We start from the raw sequence: 22,316 nt of genomic DNA on the forward strand, positions 1-22,316 counted from the left end.
TTGATGCCCTCGGGAGATTTGTTTCCATCTACAGGAAAGAAATAGAATAATTAAAATATGTGCAACATTTCAAAAAGAGATGACAAAAACCCAAACCTCTTCAATGAAATATATGGACCTGGCAAAGGTGACGTTTCCCTTCAGCATGAAGGTCAAAGCAAATGGAGACGAGTGTGAAGTCTTTGCCAGCTTCTGTCCACGGGTTGGATCGACAATAAATAAGAAACTGATCTCAGGGGTCCTTCGCTCACTGTTCCTCCTCCAGCATCATCCTCTTGTTGTCCTGGAGGAAGAGGAAGGACAAAATGAGTGCAATTAGCTCCTGTTAAATGGTGACATTTAACAGGAAATCGACCTCTCAGTGTCCACCAGACTCCTGCAGGGACAAAACACCACACCTTTTCGTGTGCCCAAATTATCTATCTCCTCTTCTGGGAACAACATTTGTACATCCGTCCTACTGGAGCCTGATCAAATAACAACAACATGTGCAAACACCAGGTGACATTTTGGGAAGCATCCTGTCCACTTACTTGTTTGGTTTGCATGCATTCATTCAGTCAGCCATTAAAAGTACTACACTACACTATGGGAAGTATGCAAAATATAGACACACCGAGGGAAAGGTCCATATACCGTATAATACACTCCCCGGTTTGCAACACCAATATCTTACGAGAAAATGAGGTCGCCTTTAAACATGACAACAAATAAAATGTACATCGAAGAAACAAGTAGAGCGAGAGAGCAGTTGCTGCTAAAATTATATGGGATTTCTGCATTAAATACGTACAAGCCTGTAGCATTGGCTTATTATACAATTATAAAGTACTTTTCTTACAAGACCCCATTCCCAAAGGGAACTTTGAACTGACTCACCGGAGCAAATAGGTTGGACAAGAAGACGACCTACCCCATCAGTCCTCTCCTGCTGTGTCCATCTCGGCCGGCGTCCCACCTTCCTGAGACAAAATGGATGATGTGACTCAGCTAAAACATTTTACCAATTATATTTGTTATAACACAGAGACGCACAATTTAGCTGCATAGACTGTCCTGTAATCTTTCATTATATTCCCTCTCAAAAATACTCTTTTCGTGCCTAATAAAACTTCAGTGGAACTTTAATTTCTTGCTTCCTGGTCATTAGTCCGGCGGTTGGTTGCTGCTGCAATAATTTTGTATTTCATTCAATATGTACACCGCTGTAGCATTGGGTTTCTATCTCTTTCATACAATTATAAAGTGCATTTCTTACAAGACCCCATTCCCAAAGGGAACTTTGTTCTGACTCACCGGAGGACTGGAGCAAACATTTCGGACACGTTCACCGGGAGACGTCTTAGGTCGGTGGGTATATTCTTCTTCTTCTTCCAAACCTCCGGTCCGTCCACGAAAATTACGGTTTCGCACGAGTCCTTTCTGCATATTTCCGTTCGCTCAAAAGTTTCTTAATATTGAACTAAATCAAAAATAAACCGGAGCCGTGTTGTTGTTGCTGCTGCACACGCTTCTTCCTGGGGTTTTAAAAATGGGCGGCTGTTTCCGGTTGAAGAGAATAGACGCAGTGATTTTTTTTACTACTGCCCCCTACTGGTCGTTTCTTTGTGCTGCTCTCTAGATCTACATATAAACATCAAAGACACTTCCTATTATCGCTAGATAGACACTTATTTACTTTATTAATGCCCTCGGGAGATTTGTTTCCATCTACAGGATACAGGAAAGACATAGAATACTTAAAATACAACTAACAGTGCAAGAGATGACAAAAACCCAAAGCTTTTCACTCAGGTGCTGCTTCGATATCTCTGTGAAATATGTGGAGTTTCATACTGAAGGAGCGGAGTACATGACAGTCTTTACTCCAAAGAAGTGTGGCGTAAAGGTCAAAGCAAGTGGAAATGGAGACGAGTGTGAACTCTTTGCCAGCTTCTGTCCACGGATTGGATCGACTATAAATAAGAAACTGATCTCAGAGGTTCCGGTCCTTCGCGCTCGCTGTTCGCCATCCTCTTGTTGTCCTGGAGGAAGGACAACAGAAAACAATGAGTGCAATTAACTCGCCTGTTTCAGTTCATGGACCCCATCTTTGAGACTGTGCCCCCACAAAACAGCACACCTTTTCATTTGACATGTGACAAACCGCAATTATATTTTATTATCAGAACTGTGACTTTTCTGTTTTGTTATTGGTTGTAACTCTTTGTGCCCGCATTGTCCGCTTACTTGTTTTGTTTGCATTCATTCATTCATTCAGCCATTAAAAGTACTACACTATGGGACGTATGCTTACTGAGTATGCACCAAGGGAAGGGTCGATCTACCGACACGTACGTATAATACATCTAATAATAAACTCGGCGCTTTGCAACACCGATATCTCACGAGAAAATGAGGTCTGGGTTTGGGCCGTCTTTACACATAAAAACAAATTCAAAGAAACAAGAGGGATAACGGTGATAAAAGCAGTTCATGAATACAACAATAATTGAAGGATGAGGAAAGCAGAGGTGAGACATAGAGAACAGACGATGGTTAGCAATAAGACATACGGTAGCTGTGTCTTGGCGCTGGTACAATAGGCCTCGATGACTTTCAGGATCTCAGCGGAGGACGTGGAAAAGAGTCGTGACGGCTTCCTCTTCGGCAGCAGCTTCTTCACATTCTTTGGACTCTTACTCATGTCCTTTCAAAGAAAGAGCACAATACAAATGAACTGAATTGGACGTCCCCCAGATCTCTCTCTGATCTACGCACATACTGTAGTACACCATTAACTTTAAATATGAACTGCATCTGCTGATGGTGGCTACTGTGGCCCGTCCCCAACGAGGATGAAAGGTGGTAAATACTGCCGAGTGACCGGAACGATCGCCGACTGGATAGATTTCAGAAAACACAGAGACGGCTTCTGTGAGGAGGTCCAGCCGGTCTTGTAGAACATGCTGACTGTTGCGCGACAAAAAACACGTTGAACTGATTTCATAATGATTGTTTCCCCATTTTCACACAAAGTCTCACTTTTTGTAAACACAAATTTTTTCATGACTCATTTTTACTAATATTTATGCCTAAAATCATGTAGGCGTCTACTTCAATAGGAAACAGGACTGACAAGATATTTCAAAAGCGTTCTTCAAGTTTTCTGCATCCTCCCCTACAAACAGACAATCTGGAGTGTGATGAATCCGCTCATCCTCAGGCTGGAAGAGGACGAGGTCGTTTGACTCCTAAAAACCCATAACGCTCTTTCAAAAGAGACCCCACATCAATATGACGTTCTGATGTCTTCTTCCTGACACTGAGCCTGCACACACACACTTATTAAATCAAACAATGACAGAGAAAGTCACTATATGACATCTATTGCGCTGTTTAATACACTTTATATCCCTAATTTCAAAACAAGCTTAGTTGATACCGACAATATTTCTGATTTTGGGCTGTTTTTAAGAGTACGCTCTGAAGTTTGATAAGTGCCCTCCCCCCCAATGACTTGCTTTAAGTTTCAATAAAGGCCGCCGTGGAGCTCGTTATAGATACGAAAACATGTGTCGGTCGGGTATCTCTCCAATCTAGTGAAGGGCCAAACCAAACACGGTAGGTGAGCTGCTCGCCTTCTCCTTACAATACAACGCAGTATTTGTCACGCTGTACCTGTGTTGTGTTAGGACATAGGCCGCGTAGATGATCTCCAGCTCAGGAAGAAGCCCCCGATCCTCTGCTGGCTCTCCGTGAGTCTACGCGCACACAAACGACATGACAATATCAGACTGAGATGACACATTTAATACAATTGTGCTACAAATACGACACAGATTTTAATACCGTAAAAGCTTCCGCTTTTGACAAAGTGATCCTGATATCTACATATATACAAACCAAACCACATTGATTCAATTGCTTTGCTTTCTTAATCTGATTTGGATTTTTGAACATCGGCCGTGTTACTTCGCCTGACCGCTAGATGGAGCTGCTGGTCTAATAACGCGATGCATTAAGAAAAAGCCTTATTTTAGCCAGTGATGAAGAAGCATCATCATCATCATCATCTACTGACTTGGTATGATCCTCCAGGGACTGGACTGATGTCAACGCTGGTGAGTCTGCAAAGGAGAGGCCGTATAATACCGTTTCTATTTCCAGGTTGTCAATGCAACAGATGTGTTCCACCTCCTCTAAAATCTGACTCGGTTGCATGAAAGAGAACATGTGAAGATATGAAGCCAAAAGACTCTGCAGCTCTCTGCTTCTCTATTATTCACAGTGAGCGGTCTTAACGCCGCAGTGCTCCATGCTTTTTGCCCATAAGATCCAATTCCCAGAGCGAGGACCGCTGATACGGAGTCTTTGAGGACTTGGCTTTTGTATTTGTTAATGACCTGATGGAGAAACGGGCGAATCGGTACATCTACAACACCGGACGAGGTTTGTGGTAATGAATTGGATAAATATACAAGCTTCACTCTGGGGGCCACTTACCAAAAAAAAACTACTTTTATCTGTATCTTCATTGTGCTTTTGTATTTGTCAGTGGGAACAGCGCTCACTTCAGGCAGGGTAGTCCAAACAAAAGCAGAGACATGTCACATGAACTCAGTTAAAGCTGCACTGACCCATATATAAAGCTGATAGTTGGCTAACGGCGTGTTTAAAGTTGATTATTTCAAATAAACACTAAACTAATGGCATGTAAAAAACGAACACTTGCACTAGTCCTGCTTCTAACGTTTTTCCTCCTATTTCCTCTCTCGCAAATAAAAATATATAAATAGGCTGTTTTTTACTTGGATAACGTGAAAATAATAAAGGAACATGGAAAAATCAATGTACATCATTCAATCTGAGCAGAATCCAGTTGTCTGTTTCCATAAATACTAAACAAAGAACCTTTTCGATTGCAGATTTTCAACAAATCCACAGAAAAAGACACTTTAGCGTAAATCTCCTAATTAGCAGTTCGGATATATTCATTTAGATCAATGAGACAAATCTGACTTTTTATGCAAGAAGCATAAAATCCGAAGAACATTTCTAAATGATTTGTATTTTGTGAGATCCTCCACGTTGTGACATATTCACTATTGTGGTTGTTGCTGCTGCCTGCGTCCACTTACTTTGTCCACCGTCCCGGGTCGGAGCCGGACCAGCAGCCGGCCCAGCACGGCTCCATCCTGCAGGGACGTCTGGAGGAAAGCCTCTGGGTCCGAGATGCTTTCCTTGGGAGAGTCCAGGAGCCACGTTACCGTCTGCTCGGCCGAATTCATGTTTGTGTCTCAGATGTCATGAAGCAGCAGCAGCAGCAGCGCTGTCCCACTTGGGGAGGTGAGCCAGAGACGCACAGCCCCGCCTTATTTCAACTATCACCGCGCGCTGGCTGGATCCTCCTGACGGACATACAACAAATAAATAAAGGTGGAGGTGGGACATAAGCTTGTTCCTTCCTTTAACAGCTTTGCACTGTTCTCTCTCTCTGGCATCACCTTTGCTCGTGCGTCAAGACACAGCTTCCTGTGACCCTTCAAAGTAAAAGCATGACTGAGGCGCGTTTATTGACACAAAAAAAAATACAGGGAATGTTACATCAAATCAAACTCCATTTGAATAAAATATATAAGCAACTGACACGAATTTGCAAATGCAGTATTACGCTTAAGCGTTATCATACTGACCCATTTCAAACAATATTGGACAGATATTCTGTCACAAATCTGCACATTTAAAACATACGGTCAATTTATCTACACGGTAATGCACTAAAAATAGATATATTTTTTATTGTTCAGAAAACGGATCTCACTTCTGCTCATGTACGACTTTATTCAGTGAACTGCAACTCCGTGTGAAGTCGATTCCTTTCTGTGATACAGGGGCCAAAACATTATTCATTCATTGACAGGAAAAACCTTTATATCACCAGCCGTGTGTTAAACGAGACTCTATCACCCCCTGTTGGACTGTTAATAAAGGTCTTTACTTGGCTTCATCATCATATTATCATTACTTAACTTGGACTATTCTGCATGTCTTTGTAAAAGGCCTCTTTGTTTCTTGAATTGTTGCTCAAGCCTGCACTTACATTAAGTCCAATAGTGAACAGTCAGGTTTAGGAGTCGTGCACGATGAAAGCGAACTTGCCTTCCTTCACACTTGACAAAACAAAACGTCCAAAGTAAAGCACAAACAGGAAGCTGGGCGCCAGAGCAACAGTTGAATCACCGAGAAAGCTGTAAACAAAAAGACAGGATCAGATTAATAAACCCGAAAGTTTACACCGATACTACACTGCTGTGTTTGCAATTCTCAGTATTCATCTTATTACTTACAAACTTGATTTTTGATTGCAGTGTGAGGAATTTGCTCTGATTTGCATGCATAATAAAAACAAACATACCTTCATAGGAAACAACATCGACACCTGCCTCGGAGTCGAAACCAGTCAAATGTTAACGCACAGACTCAGCCTGTCCGAAGACATCGTTGTCCACATTGTCCATCGCAGACAAACCTTCCACAATCCGCTTTCAAGTGCAACAGAAAAACAAAAAGACGCTCCCTCGTGGCCAACCCGTAGAAGCTGCACGTGTTTTCTTCAGTATTAAAGTAATTCCCTGCACATCTATGGATGCGGTGTAAACAAGAACTGCTCATACATCATTCCGCCTGCAATCAATGGTGATAGTTTGACAAAATGTCAACAAACGGAGGCTTAAAAAACAGCAAGGACCAAGTTGGAGTCTGCTGCTCTCTCACCGACTCAGGTAGAAGTTCCTCCTTCTGAACACTAGGTGACACCAGGGAGAACCACAGCGTTTCAAAAACACAAACCTTTCTAAAACCTTTACAATCTAGCTTTAAACATGAGTTGATAAAAAAATTAAAAAAACATTACAGTGAAGACTTTTATTTTGAGGAAGAACTTTTTTACGTCACTTGTAGCTTTGCCTGAAACACAATCACCTCCAATTTCATGTCATTTTCTTTACTTCCTTTTTATAAATTTGAACGGTATATAATGCATGCGATGGTGCTTAGGGTTTCATCTTCCACAGAAAAATAAAAGGATCAACACCAAAATCCCTTAAACGTCCAGATGAAGCTGCTTGGAAAAGGATAGTTGGAGAAGCCACAGCATGAAGCCGTGTACACAGAAACGTGAGACAGAGAGAACAAAACAAAACCCATAACAACATCAACAGATTAAGAAAAGACAAAGAAACGGTTAAGAAAGATAGTTAGAATTGCAATAAACTGTGGTTTGTCACATGTGAAATGAAAAGGTGTTCAAGTTGTGCTCGTAGCCGTGTTTTCATTGGGTGAAGCTCGCGTCCTAGAGGAAAGCAGGAAAAGGCTTTTAAACTAAATGACATCAAATGTCCTGTTCCCTGCTCCCACACACAAAAAAAACCGGAAAGTACAAAAGACATTTAATGACAAATATTACCATGAAAAATACATTCTTAGTTTATGTTGTACTGCAAAAAACCAAACAGTGAAAGCAGCCTCCAAAACCGAGACCTACAATGTGAAGAGAACTAGTAAACGAGGCCTTTATATTGTCTTAAAATGTTAAAGTCTAAAGTGTGGTTCCTCAAAGGAGTTGTAAAATAGTTGAAATAAAGTGTTGAAACAGTAAAAATAGACAAATCGATTTTAAAGGCTACAGTTTGGACTTGCAAAGGTGACTAACCCGAGTTGTCCTTTGTGTTTCTTCGCCGGTTCCTCCAAACTCCCGCGTTCGGGTTTTCCTTCACAGCCGTTTGGAAAAAACACAAAAGGTCAGTAACAAATAAGAAAACACCTCTACGTAAGAGAGAGATACCTGAAATTAAAAAGGAAATTACAGATATTGGAGGTGGTGAGGTTGTCGTTCGGCAAGTGATCGCTTACTTGGGTGTTTATCTGTTTGTGTCTTTCAGACTCCAACAACGTCCACAGTGCAAGTTATTAGTTTGACGGTGAGAGTGTCTTCACATTTTCCACACTTTCACTGTAATAACTTCAACTTCAGAACTTTAACTTTAAAACTTGAACTTTACCTTTAACCTTTCAAATTTACAAATATAAAACTTATAACGTCAACTGCAGAAGCATAAAGTTGAAGGGGGGGGGGGGAAGAAGGGCGTGGTGTGTGAAAAAGGGGCGTGGCCTCCACAGCTTGAACGAAGAGTCTCTTAACATTTTAGAAACTTTCGCTGTAATAACTTTAATTTCTAATGAAAACTTTACCTTTAAAACCTTCACTTCAGAACTTAATGTTCAGAGCTTTAACTTTAAAACTTTAACTTTACAACTATAAATGCTCTGCATCTTATCGGAGCCTTTCAAAACCTGTTGTTTCAAAACTGGACCATTGATTTTGACTCATTTTTTAATAGCAACACAACTTGCATATTATTTATGACAACAGTTTGTGCATGTTTTTATGTCTAATGACACAAAAACTTTACCTTTACAACTTCAGAACTTAAAGTTCAGAACTTTACCTGTAAAACTTGCCTTCAAAGCATTTCACATTTACACCGTTCGTTATTATTTTAAGGCAAATACGTTGAATTGTTTGACTCGCCTGAAGGCTCCGGCCGCCTCGTCGTGTTTCTGAACTTCTTCGCCGGGAGACTCCGTCCACGTCGGCCGGGGAAACCGCTCGGTCACGCCGGTGACTTCTGCGGCGACGCGACCGGTCCGTTGGCGTCGATCCCTCCGCGACATTTCCACGCTCGCTTTCTTCATACTTACTTACGCGTGGCGAAAATGACAAGTGCCCCCTACCGCCCGGCGGGACAATTACTTTGATAAAATCACCCAGACATCATTTCAGGATATTGCCGACAGGTCAGAATCAAACAGGGCGCTTCCACACAGGTTTCAGGGGACGCGACCTCGTCAGGTCCACCGCACCACCAAACACCTTTTGCACTATTTCACTCCTCCGTTTGGATATCGGGTATCAAAACTGTTCTACTGATCCTTTAAACCTCACTCTGAGCTACCCGCTCAATCTATTTCATTGGTGCGGCTTCGGGCCTTTACAAGTCAGAAGCCCAGATGTGAACCTGCCACCTCAGAGTCCCCGAGCGGCCCGTTTCACTTCCGGTACCCATTTCACACTTTACTTTAAAAGTCAGGAACCGAGGTGAACTTTGACTCAGAGCTGTTGCTTAGCTACCCACTCGCACAATTGTCAGCCTTTCGTTGCCTACTTCGCTCTTTGCTTTGGCTGCGGGCCTTTACAATTCAGCCGCTCGGGTAAGATGCCGCGTCTCTGAATCCCCCCCCCCCCCCAGCGCTCCCTGTCCGCTTTCCCGTACCTATATCGACTCGTTCCAACCGTATTTTAAATTCGCCGCCCTAAGCGGGACGTGCGTCCGGACCTCCCACGTTAAATTGGAAATAGACCAAAGACAACATATCGGGCTCGGGGGACCTCTCCGGAGACCGTATCCCATTTTGCAACTGAATGTCTTTTTTTTCCTTTATTTTTCACCGTATTTCAGAGAGTCGACATGACGTACGAACGGTAACAGGTTTGCACATCTGTTACATTTGTTTACATTTCTAAAACCAGCTTTACGTGACCGCGGGTATCGACGCCGGATTTGTCTTTAACTCTGCGAGTTGGACTTCCAGGTGACGCGTCCGTCCTCCCCCAGTCTAGCGCCGCCGCTGGCCACCAGCTCCAGAGCCGCGGGAAAGGCTCGGTGCTCGGCCTCTCTGATTCGGTCCGACAGACTCTCCTCCGTGTCCCCGCCCGCCACCGGTACCGCCTCCTGCGCCACGATGGCTCCCGCGTCCACCTCTTCCTGAACGGGGAAATGCAACAAAGCGACGGTCGTTTCAATCCGCGGTTAACCGGCGACGCCGTAAAACCCTCGGCGCCGACTTACCGCTACGAAGTGGACCGTACAGCCCGTGACCCGCACTCCGGCCTGGAGAGCCTGCTTCTGGGCATTTACGCCCTTGAAGGAGGGCAGCAGGGACGGATGGATATTCAGCAGTTTACCTGAGACGAGAGACAAACACATTTTCACACCCGTCCGATCGCATTAACGGCGCGCGAATAACCGTCGCGCTTCGGGGAGCGCCTTCGCACCGTTCCATTTCTTCACGAAATCTCCCGTGAGGATCCTCATGAATCCGGCCAGGCAGACGAGCTCCACCCCAAAGTCTTCCAGCACGCGGTCGATGGTGCCGTCGAACTCCGCCCGGCTCCCGTACAGTTTGTGGTCCACCACCTGGATGGGGGACGCGCAGATAAAGCCGTCTCTCGCTGAGCTTGTCAAACGTAACTGGACTTAAGCGATGTTCTTTAACAAGTGTAACAATTGTCATTCTTGTCATTACTCGAGTCTGGATGCCGGCGAGCGATGCTCTCTTCAGGCCCTGAACCCCCGGTCTGTTGGAGATGACCACCACAATCTCCGCAGAGCTGGACGGACTCTTGGCCTGCTCTATCAGGGCCTGCAGGTTGGTGCCTGAGATAACGGGATTTAAAAAAAAAAAAAAAAACTTCAACAAATGCGCATCAGTTGCACAAATAACCGCACACGAATCAACAATCCTCTTTAAAAAGAACCGTTTGGGAAGTACATTTCTTTGCTTTAATGCCCAGATCTTCTCCAGAACAGGCTGCATTACAACGCTGGTCAATTAACAGGTTACATCACCCACGTCAAAGCTATTTCTTTAAGTCACGTGACAATCCCATTCATACGAATTACAAACACACCTGTGCCGGAGATCAGAACTGCCACTCTTGTCCTCTCGGATGGCGCCGCGACGTCTTTTGTCCCGATTCCCAAATCTCCGTCGGAGCCTCGCGCCGCCTTCAGCAGGCTGGCCTTCAGGTTACGGACCACCACGGCTTCCGCTTCTGCATAAACGCCCCACCACATTCTTATTAGCGGCTTCGTTTTTCATCTGCTCGTCTTTTACTCTCTTATTGCCTTTTCTGTCCGGCTGCGACAGTTGCCGAGATACAGTACATACAGTAGTACGTCTCCCCTCTCTCACCGGGCTGCTTGCGGACCAGTGAACCCACGATCCAGGCCTCTTCGTGGCCTCGGAGCTGACGCAGAACCCCCTGCGCGTCCGACGGAGCGACCACCAGCACCGCCCCCAGGCCGCAGTTGAAGGTGCGGGCCATCTCGTCCTCGCTCAGGCCCCCTTCCTCGTGGAGCCACGAAAACACCGGAGGGATGCTCCATCGAGAGGCGTCTGAGTCACGGACAAACACCGAGCGTTACTATTCGTAAGGAAGAACAATAATAATTTGTTCAGAGCGAAGGGACTAGTGTTTGACTCGCAGAATGATGGTCTTACCGAGTGCTTTTGATTCTTCTCAGGAGTTTGATTTGACACTAAACGAGGCAAAAGTACAAGTTTTACATCCTGAAGTGACCAAATATTTGCTTACTCCCATCACTGTATGCCTTAGTCCAAAGATCTTCGATTAAACCACTCTAATATTGCAATATTGTGGAGTTTACCAGTTACCTTGTTTGTTTGTTTGTTTGTTTGTTTGTTTTTGTGTTAGAAATTGCACGTGGCAGCTTTTGCGCGGATGTACTGGAATCTTTGCCTTTTTAAGTTGACGTCCATGTTAAGATTTTCGCCTCTCCAACCAACTTCCCCGGATGTTGCGAACGCAAAAATATCACGCAAAGATAAAAGCGTTCGCGTGCTTTCTTCTCACCTAAATCGACAGCCATGTCCCGGGGCAGCACGCGAGGGATGTTCTCCAGGAGGCCCCCGCCGGTGATGTGAGCGTAGCCTTTGACGGCGCCGCTGCGAAGGATCGGCAGGAGCGAGCGACTGTAGATCTTCGTCGGAGTCAGCAACACCTCCCCTGGGAACACGATTCAAGTGAACCCGTGGAAATCGGTGCTTCCGGTTACCGTTCCGTATCTTAAAATCTGGCTGCTTCGTTGCCCGACACTTTATTCGATCAATTGTTTTAGGGCACAAACACGACCGACTGTGTCCCCGATCCCGAGAGGAATGCCGGCATTAATAACAAATCCTCATATTAAAGAAGCTGGACCTGGGGACTTCTACGCATACAAAATGACGATTATTCTGCGATTGCCTCACCGACGGTCTGTCCCGGCTTTCCGAAAGGCGCGGGGGAGTCGTAGCCGAGGCCGGCCCTCTCCAGGACTTTGCGGACGAGGCTGAAGCCGTTGCTGTGAACCCCGGACGAGGCCGCTCCGATCAGCGCGTCCCCCTCGGCGATGTCGCCCAGCCTGGGCAGCAGGGCTTCTCGCTCCGCCGCGCCCACGCAGAACCCGGCCAGGTCGTACTCGCCCGGAGCGTACGCGCCCGGCATTTCCGCCGTCTCGCCGCCTGCGCGTACACGCGGAAAAACGTAACGGTCAACTTCCTCACCCGTTCTCCCGATTCTCCCCGTCTTCCTCCGACGGGACCGTCTCCTCTCTCTCACCCAGCAGAGCGCAGCCGGCCATCTCGCAGCCCTTCGCGACGCCTCCGACCACCGCGGCGGCCACGTCCACGTCCAGGCTGCCGCAGGAGAAGTAGTCGAGGAAGAAGAGCGGCTCGGCGCCCTGAGCGAGCACGTCGTTCGCGCACATGGCCACCAGGTCTTGACCGAGACCGCCGTGCTGCCCGCACGCCTGGGCGATCTGATGGTCGACAAAACCACATTTCGTTACAACCCACGTGTTCTCGCTTTACGTTGGACCCTAGCCAAAACTAATCTGACCTGAGCGCGCAAGTTCTGACTTTCAATCGCAACTGCCGCCACGTGTTCGAACGAGAGCGACTAAACACTGAAGTTCCCTCGACACAAATTAAAGTCACCCGTGTCCAGCGCGAGCGCCATTACCGGATATCGTCCAACACGTTCCGTTTAGTTTCCTCGTTGTTCTGATTACAACGGATTGACATTGTACCTTCAGCTTGGTCCCGACTCCGTCCGTCCCAGACACCAGGATTGGATCCACAAATCCGGCTGCCTTCAGGTCAAAAAGCCCGGCGAAGCCCCCGAGCTCGGCGATACATCCTGGGGAAAACCAGACGCGAGACACTCCTTCTATCGTCTCCGTGTTTGCGTAACGGCCTCCAATCGTTCTTTAGCCGCGCGTGACCGTGGACTTACCGGTGCGGGACGTCGCCTTGGCCAGAGGTTTGATCGTCTCCACCAGCTTGTTGCCGGCAGCGATGTCCACTCCGCTGTCCTTGTAGGTCAGACCTCTGTCAGAGACACAGAGACGTGACACTCACTGAACGGATGACGTGTGACTTTCGTCCCCCAAATCATCCCACCTGTCTCCAGCTACGCTTTGCATCTTATTTCACTTTTTACCTGTTCGGCCAAATTGCCAGCGCCGTTGAAGAAATACTACGACGCCGTTACATCCCACACAGTTAAGTCAACTTTATTATTCAACGTTGTACATCATATACGGAGGGAGAAAAAAAAAGCCTCCGTATGCAAATCACGTGCAAAAACAGAACGGGAGTGTTTTAGTGTTTTCCCCTTTTGGTGTCATTTTTTGGCTTTTGTCCCATTTACCTGTGCCGCTTTAGGTGGGCGATGGCCCAGTGACCGATGTCGCGCCGGTAAACGGCACCCGGGAAGCCCACGGCCGCCACGCCCTCGTTGGCCGCCCGCAGGGCCGTCTCCAGGGACGAGCTCACGGCGGTGACCGTCACAACACGTCCGCCGCTGGAGACCACGCGCCCCTCCTTCAGCGCCGTGCCGGCGTGGAACACCTGCAGGCCCCTGTCCTGGACCAGGGACAAGCCTGAAGGGGGACGACCGGTGTTCGCATACGTACAAACTATTATAATATCGTGATATTATAATATCCTTGAGACATATTTATTTGTCTCATAATTACGAGACAAATTGGTTTGCTCTTTTTTCTTCAGTTACTTCATGCACTTTTTTACTATGCAAATCAACTGATTACTTACAAGCTATTTGGAGAAATATCATCTTCATTTCTATATCAAATATTAACAAACATAGATCTTTTCCGTTTCCTCAAAATGTCACACAAAAACACACACGAGTAAAGTTCCCGATGATGCTTCGGTTACCTGAGATCTCTACTCCTTTCTTGTAGGAGCCGGGGTACCCGGCACTGGCCACGACCACAGTGACTGCAGAGCTGTCCTGCCGCCACACCGGGGCGCTGGAGACCAGTTTACCGCTCATGGTGTTCAGGATCACCTCGTACAGGTCGCTCTGCAACAGCGGCAGCAGCACCTGGAAGACAGCGACGGTGACGAGCGACGGTAAGGAGCGTTACCTTCCGTAGAGAGGAGGGTGACGGCCCGTCCAACCCACCTGACACTCGGGGTCTCCGAAGCGACAGTTGAACTCGAGAACCTTCGGCCCCTGCTTGGTCAGCATCAGCCCTGCGTACAGCACGCCTGCAGGACGACCGCAACAGACAGACAGACAGAAGCGGACAATAGTTGCACGGATTGCACATTTTCAAACGGATTCTGCAAACACTCCGCTTTACAAAACACTTCGCTTGCCTACGTAGGGCGTTCCTTCCTCCCTCATCCCGTCCACGGTCTTCTGAAGAACGGTTTCCCTGATCTGCCGCAGCAGCTCCTGGCTCACCTGCACGGGATCCGGAGAAGGCGGCTCATTAAACATTCCGCGCTCCGCAGAAAACCGGCAGCGGCTACAAGCCTCCCGACGGCCCGCGGTACCTGAGGCGTGGGGCAGTAGGCTCCCATGCCGCCGGTGTTCGGCCCCAGGTCGCCGTCCCGCAGCCGCTTGTGATCCTGCGCCGGAGGCATCGGCGCCGCCGCGTGGCCGTCGCTGAAACACAGACACTACAGAAGCCGCGGTCGCGAGGACCGACGTCTTTTAGGTTTCCCTGAAAATCAAAGATCGATCCCGTAAAGCGCTTCGGTTCTACTCACCGACACTTCCTCTCCCTCCAGCAGCTCCTCCACCACCACCGTCTCCCCCGCGGCTCCGAAGGCTCGGTCCTTCCACGCACAGTAAACACAGAAAACTGTTGTCGCTGGAAGATGTAATTACCTCCACAAACTCCTCTCAAAGCTCGAAACCCCAACTTCTGACACTTCGCCGCATATCATCGTAGGCAGGCGAGTCGGCGCCCGAGGCCGCGACGCAGCTTTGAAGGCAGACGGTCGGAGCGAGCGGAGAACTGCAGTTACATTTCTTTTTGAAGAGATAAACACTTTACCCAAACAAGGAGGACAAAACTTTACGCAAATTAACTGCTGCCTCAAACAGAAAACCAAACAAACAAATAATACCAACAGATAACTGATTCAAATAAGGAAACGGTTGCACCTCCGGCGTTTTCTCCCCCTCTAACGCCGCCTTGCTCTCCGACTCCTGAGCGACGCGTCTCTGGTGGCTAGATGCTACGCTTATTTACAAAGTTCATCCTCGTACGTTTGGACAAAAATAACATCCCCACTGCTTCTGAAAACACCATTAACCGGGTCGAAAACCAAAACAACCATCTACAAGAGCTCCGTAAAGTTCAGAAGGCCTACCTCAGCTGGGGGGGGGGGGGAATGTTCATCCGCTTTGTCACCCTATTTACATATACAAATCATCTATTACCAGCCCGGAGACATGCTCGCACATTAACACAGCATTACATTCATCACTGTCCTCGCAGGACTGCTCAGCGGTGACTGAATATTCCTGAAGGAAGCTTTTACAACCGTCACTTCTCTCTTCAAACTTTTTTTTTACCCCCAAACACAGTTGGACAATTCCATTTCTTTGTACCCCTCGCGCAGATTAATAACCAACCACAGACATGTTTAATGGTCTCTCACCTTCATAATGTCCATCACGGCCTGACAGGCCTCGCTCTGGTTTTGCGCCACGATGACTCCCTTCCCCGCTGCCAGGCCGCTGGCCTTCACCACCAGCGCTGGGAAGTCGGCCCTGAAAGCCAAAATCGTGACACCGAGGGAGAAATGGGCACAAACAATCGACATCTGGACCCGAGGCTGCTGCGCGACAATGTGTTCCTGTTCGTTTGGAGGGCGCCGTTTCACATTTGCAACGCGCGCTAGTGCTTCGGGAACCACTTTGACATCCGTATGGATGCGGCCCGTCACAACGTGGCTGCTGTTGTTCCGCCCAAGATGCTTCACACAACTAACGACGTTACTGTCGGCGGCCTCGGAGGACTTTTCAAAAGACACAACTCTGTTGACGTTACATCCCAGATCGTTAACTCCTCAAACCATCTGAGGAGCAAAACTTTTCTTTTCTATCACGGCGCCACTTTGTGTGTTTAATGGGTCTGAAAACAAAACTCCACAACTCCCCAACTCCCATACGTGCCTGTGCACATTTACTCTTTTTCCCAGCTACGGGCTCCGTATCGGTTTACTGACGTGCGGATGTAGTCGCAGGCCTCCCGGGCGTCGCCGAAGGCGCCGTAACGGGCTGTGGGGATGCCGTGGCGCTCCATGAAGGCCTTAGAAAAGCTCTTGCTGGCCTCCAGCTGGGCCGCTTTGGCCGAAGGACCGAAACACGGCACGCCGGCGGCCGTCAGGTCATCTACGATACCTGCGTGACAAGTTACACGTGAAGGATGAATCAATTAAACTCCAATCGTCAGAAGGACTTACGAGTCCAAAGGACCGGGATCACTTACCCGCTGCCAGCGGTACCTCCGGTCCGACCACAACCAGCCCCACGTGGTGGTCCTTACAGAACTGAGCCAAGATGGCGTGGTTGCTCACCGACACCTCTGCGTGGTGACAATCACAGTGAGCCCTCACACACGGCGCGGGACGCTCCACGTATCCAATTATGCTGCTAATGCATTCGTTGACCGTTTTCGTTACCGGCGTGCTTCGCTTCCCGTGACGCACGGACACCGTACAATTAGTTCAACTCGCGGCATTAAAAGGACCAATACACAGAAAGAGAATAAGCTTGCTTGTCTAAATGAGCTATTTTTATTTTATTGTGTTGTTTTCTTACGCAATAAACAAATAGTCTTCTAGGTCATCTGTCCTGGCCTTTAAACGGTTAAATCAGACAAGAGACCTCTGAATAATTAACCCTCTCAACCTCCAGCACTCTCTCTCTCTGTGTGCTTTTCCTCCCTTTTTATTAATGCACCAATAACTCCTCCACCTTTATGGAAACAACATCATTACTGCTGGAAGCTGGCAAAATTCTACCATGTCTGTTGTGCAACAAAACACAATTATAATGTCACAAATCATACAATGTCAAAATATTTCAGATGAATAGATTTGTTTTTTCTCCCCCCCAACACAAAACAAAACCCTTCACAGTGCACTGCGTCTTCTAAACAATGGCAGCACATTTCCAAATGTTGGTATTCACCGGAGTTGCTGATCTTTCCGCAGCGGGCCGTGCCCGCGTTACCGGGGGCCACCAGGACCTGCCGAACCTGCGGAGACTGGGCCAGCTTCCAGGCCAACGCGTGCTCCCGTCCACCGCTGCCCACCACCAGCACCCGCTCTGCCATGGTACCTGAGCGAGAACCACACAACAACAACAACAACAACAACAACAACAACAAGTCATCAAACAACCGCCCTTAGTCACCCTGTAATTGCATGCAAACACTGACCTATAACGAAGGGCCTTTGCTCAGCTGCGAGGCAGCGTTGACCTTTCCTCAGGCCCGGGGTCTTACATTATCTCGTAATGCCACTCGACGACAACGAAAACACATGAATGGTCGCCGAGTGGAAAGCGGCAGCTCGTTTGAATACAACAACAACACAACTATTATGAGCTTGATGTGCAGCGAGGAGTCGGTCCGACACTTCGTCTGCAGCGCGTCTCGCTGCGTTTTGCCATCTTTCGCTTCTTCTTTGCCCGTGTAAGAGCTATAACGTGCTGATTTGACTCTTCCCTGACCATTTCTGCACATGTCTGAAGTGCTCGTGATGTAATAATTAACTGCCTCTCGTGACACACATCTGGATCAATAAGATTAAAAACCCCGCAGCTACTGGGTTAGCTTTTTAGTCTGTACACAAACATTGGAAAGGAAACATGTTGAAGTCGAACAAACTGGGGTCAGCAAGCCATTTCTCCGGAGGGGGGGATGCTGTTTGGTCAGACACGCCGACTGACTGAGATTACCTGCAGCACAAAAGGCCTGAGTGTTGCACAGAGGGGCCGCGTGCTCCACAATGACTCCCATCACGGGCTTTGATTGAAATCACCTGCCTCTCAGTAAATCCAAATGCACGAGTGCAAATGCAATGTCGTTGTTTTTTTTTTTTTTTTTTTTCTTCTTCTCTCTTCCTATTTTTAAATAACATTATGTTAGAAAAATGACCGAAGAGGCTTGGTTCAAAAATCAAACATATCGGACTTTCTGCACTTTCTCCAACGGACCTCCATTGTTTGACTGCACGGGCCTCACACACGCATGCATGCTTTTTCACACAACAACAAGTTCTCTTAGCATCGTCAGCGTATCGACATGCACCTAACGTGCCGCGTGCACACTCACCTGTGCGCGTACGTGTGAAGCAAAGAAAACAAAGACCGGTTGAGGAGGACAGCAGTCGGGACGGCGGTCTGCTCTCAGCCTGCAGACTGACCGGGAGGATGCAAAGTTTTGGTTGCACGCCACAAGCACTGGTACGCTGCGCACACCACGTGGATGCAATAAGAGTAGGAACAAGTTACACGTTTCCAAACGCCACGTCCGCTGAGAAACAAAAAGGTCCGAAGCAAAGCATACAGAGCGAGCGACAGGTCCAAATATGTCAAATATTTGCCTTTCTCTGGGCCCAAAACTGTTTAGGGGGCAGTTTGTGGTTTTATTTGTCCAACTTCCTCGGGGTGTAAATGTTGAGTGCATCACGGGAAATGGAGTTCATTAGCCGACGCATGCGCCTGCGAAACCAGTTTTTTTTTTTTTTTATTATGCCAAATACAGGCAATACTTATTATACATTAATAACATTGTTAGTTGCACATATTTTTTATGTTTCTTTTTTTGTTTTTTTCATTGACGCATCACAAACATTTTCACCTCACAACATTAATTCTTACGGTCTTTGTATTATTATCCTCTGCAGTTTGAAGTCCTCTAAAACCACACACGTACCTTTGTTTTCCACTCTTTATTTCATTTGAACTGTCACTTTTATGACATTTTAAACACTCACTGACATTACAAGTGCATTTGTCAAGTCTTTTGCCAAGATCAGGCAGCAATGACGGGCAAACGACATCAACACACACACAGCATAAACAAGCAATGATTTTCCCCTTCAAAATGACACATCAAAATTTTATCCTCAAATTGGGCCGGCCCGACTGCGGTGACACCGTCACCTTTTAATGTTGCCTCTGAAACCATGGCGGGACATCGGTCTGCTCCTGCTCCATAAGCACCCGCACATAACAGCTCTGACTTATACACTGGAGCGCTGCCATTTATTTCTTTTGAGAGAAATCAATACATTCTGACAGTCAATCCGAAAGTCAACCGGAAGACAGTGCAGGGGCTGAGTGGACCTGCTTTCTCACTTCTCTCGTTAAAGGAGGAACGCTGAGTTTTCAACACTTAATGTACACTACCGGCTCTTATCGTTAACGCACTTCATTGAATGTCATAAGAGATTTTCACGGATGAATGAACGTCTTGGTCGAATTACTACTTTCCATAGCGGACGGAGGCCGGCGCAATGAAACCCCGAAACTGGGCACTTTGTGCAAACGCTGCAAGAAGTGCCTCTGCGGCTTATGCAGGAGTGTTTCCATTGATTTTTGTACCTTGACCTTTGATATCTATTTTTGCACAGTAGGAAACACACTAAACATAAAACAACCATTCATGGAGAACCCCGTTTATTTTTTTTGGTCTAAAGTGATTCCTGCAACAACATCTGTCTCACAGATCGCTCGTGTCACCGTGATTGTTGTTCTTGTTGTTGAAACGCTTGTTTTTGCCTTCCATCTCCTCCCGGACAGTCGCAGATCAGTTTGAGCTTGGATCGATATCTAAACACTGGGATCAATAATCATCAGCTTTTTTTGTCCTTTTCTTCCGTCACAATAAATAAGTCCTCACGCTTTAAGTCCACGTGTGACTTTGTCATAACAACGGGAGTTCAGGAGCCTCCAGGAGTTTCTGTCCTAAGTCTGACTGTCGCGGGGCAAACAGCGTGACGCCTGACCTGTACGCCGCAGGGATCGTGATGTGCGTCGGCTCCCGTCCGTCTTCTTCCTTTTCTTGTTTTTGGGCCATCTGCTTCACTTGACCTGAAGACAACGAGAAGGAAAACAAACACCTCAAAGACGTTTACATCGCGGGAGATACACGTGAAGTAAATGCACCGCGAGTCGCCGCTTCACCCGCGACATCCAGGGCCTTCCACCGAGGGTCACGCTGGCTCTCGGAGAGGCCGGACAGAGAGCAATCGGGAGTCCATCGCAGAAGCACGTCCTCTCGACGGATCAGCAACACGGACTCGCTGCAGAGTCGCCGGTGCGCCTCCCGCTCGCTCACTGGAACGCAAAAAAAAAAAATCACACCGTCGCACTCCCCACGGACACGGACGGCGGCCGCTTTCTCGCTCACCTCAGGATGCGATGTTTACTCACCTACGTCCAGAGGGTTCGTCACGAAGACGGCATTAGGGGCGACTCCGAATATGAGCTGATGGTGCCAGGCGTCTGGCACCTCCTCGCCCTCGGGTACGGCGAGCTGCGCGTTCATGGTCGCCACGGGGACGGCTCCTTTTCGGATCCAGCCCGCGAGCCAGGGGACGAGTCGGATCCGCCGGCGAGGGTGAAGGTGGAAGAATCGACCGATCGCCTCCCCTTTACTCGCCTCCTCGGCTCCCTGGATGAGCTGAGCGTGAGTCGCGCCTGACGAAGGGTTTCGTCGTAGAAATACAGGATGTTGACGTTTGTTATGTTTCACTGGATGGACGTATTTCTTGTAGATGACAGCTTGAGCTAAATGCCTGAAATGTCAACGTTAAAACCTGGATAACGGAGCTGAACGAATAGATCTGAGGGACATAAAACTCTTTGTCCACTTCGAGAGGGGACTTTTGAATCCGCCCGCTTGGCGGTGCGGCCGGCTGTCACGCACACACTCTGGCAGGAAACGGCACTCGTGGGTTCAAGACATCGCTGAGCTTCGTTCGGCGGGCAACTTATCGTCCCCGCTACCGTCTGTGACGCCAGAAATATCACTCACGTGTGCGCCTGTATATTCACATTTGATGATGTGAAATGTTTGCTGCAGAAACACATTTGGAGCTCGTGCCAACTGTTCAGGTGTAATATGGTGCCATTTACTAAATGCAGCGTTTTTCATGACACAAACAACGTTTTACAACAACACACAAAGACGTTTACATGTTCGGGTTGTGCTGGAAAGAATAATATTTGTACATTTTTTTGGTCTAAGCGTATTGAACCTGCTTTTACCTGCTTCGCTGCGTGACAGCAGGTAGTCTGGCAGCGGTGACTCGTTCCTCCTCAGACGCGTTTGGACGCAGCGGTCAGCTTCCTCCGGGGTCACGTGTACACCGAGGAGCTTCAGCACGTCCACAACTGCTGTGGCCCCGCAGGCGGACGCTCCGATCTGCAGGGTCTGCCTCTCCAGAGCCTCCTGGATGGACCACAGCATGGCTTCGGCATCACCTACCTCCTTCTCCTCCTTCTCCTCTCCATGGACCTCTGCCTGCATCTGAGAGCGTCACCTGGAAAGACAGGGTGGAAAGATTACATTCAAACTCAATACACAATATCAAATATACCTGCAAACAACCAGCAAATAGTGCATTAATAAATGCATGCAATTACATTTAGGTACAAACATTGCTCGTTTTGAGCTGCATGTACCCAAATCGATAGATCACAACAACTCCAGCAGCCTCTTTAACACCGACACAGTGACAGCTCTCTGCTTCTTACATAAATCCGCGTTAAAGTTCACTTCCATGTTTACCTGTATGCACGTTTTCTCAAAAAGTGTCAGACGAGCCGCCAGCAACAACAACAACAAGTGCGCATGCTCACAGCACACGTGGTTACGTCTTCATTGTTTTCTTTACCGGCAGCGGAGACAACCAAGAAGACAACCAGCGCCCCCCGCTGGCCACTTTTAGCCACACACACACACACACACGCACACGCACGCACGCACACACACACACACACACAAAAGAGCTGTTCTCCAGTTATTTCTGGTTCTGGCCTTCAAACTAAAGAACAGTTGATCAACTTTCTATTTATCCGTTGGACTTTAAGATTAAATAAAGCATGGTTTACAAAAAAATCTATTGCATTTGAGACTTTACTGACA

The 22,316-nt window shown here is 47.6% G+C and overlaps 2 protein-coding genes across 6 annotated transcripts; both read right to left on the reverse strand.

Moving 5' to 3' along the window:
- Positions 1–1,665: 1,665 nt before the first annotated feature.
- Positions 1,666–18,899, reverse strand: gart (phosphoribosylglycinamide formyltransferase). 5 transcript variants are annotated; one of them, XM_069164246.1, is made up of 28 exons: positions 18,495–18,899; positions 17,348–17,497; positions 16,644–16,739; positions 16,381–16,555; positions 15,811–15,922; positions 14,911–14,979; positions 14,695–14,820; positions 14,515–14,602; positions 14,318–14,403; positions 14,068–14,236; positions 13,538–13,769; positions 13,121–13,215; positions 12,915–13,024; positions 12,446–12,644; positions 12,097–12,348; positions 11,699–11,851; positions 11,017–11,220; positions 10,733–10,876; positions 10,348–10,478; positions 10,097–10,238; positions 9,891–10,006; positions 6,459–9,806; positions 6,398–6,425; positions 5,487–6,230; positions 5,121–5,390; positions 3,661–3,743; positions 2,556–2,689; positions 1,666–2,024 (listed from the first exon to the last, which is right to left on the reverse strand). In XM_069164246.1, exons 2-22 carry the CDS (start codon positions 17,490–17,492, stop codon positions 9,609–9,611), a joined length of 3,042 nt encoding a protein of 1,013 aa, XP_069020347.1. In that variant the 5' UTR covers positions 17,493–17,497; positions 18,495–18,899; the 3' UTR covers positions 1,666–2,024; positions 2,556–2,689; positions 3,661–3,743; positions 5,121–5,390; positions 5,487–6,230; positions 6,398–6,425; positions 6,459–9,608. The 5 variants fall into 5 exon arrangements, with proteins under 5 accessions (XP_069020347.1, XP_069020349.1, XP_069020348.1 ...); XM_069164248.1 differs by having other exon boundaries at positions 5,804–5,862; positions 6,142–9,806; XM_069164247.1 differs by having other exon boundaries at positions 5,804–5,862; positions 6,083–9,806.
- Positions 18,900–18,954: 55 nt separating this feature from the next.
- On the reverse strand, positions 18,955–22,034 carry LOC138207190 (uncharacterized). The gene is made up of 5 exons (XM_069164250.1): positions 21,960–22,034; positions 21,437–21,711; positions 20,600–20,866; positions 20,351–20,503; positions 18,955–20,257 (listed from the first exon to the last, which is right to left on the reverse strand). Exons 2-5 carry the CDS (start codon positions 21,696–21,698, stop codon positions 20,091–20,093), a joined length of 849 nt encoding a protein of 282 aa, XP_069020351.1. The 5' UTR covers positions 21,699–21,711; positions 21,960–22,034; the 3' UTR covers positions 18,955–20,090.
- Between the last annotated feature and the right edge of the window lie 282 nt (positions 22,035–22,316).

Source organism: Embiotoca jacksoni, unplaced genomic scaffold (assembly GCF_022577435.1).
Source record: "Embiotoca jacksoni isolate LCO1_2020_lvr unplaced genomic scaffold, fEmbJac1.0.p SCAF_30, whole genome shotgun sequence".
NCBI classification, from domain to species: Eukaryota; Metazoa; Chordata; class Actinopteri; family Embiotocidae; genus Embiotoca; species Embiotoca jacksoni.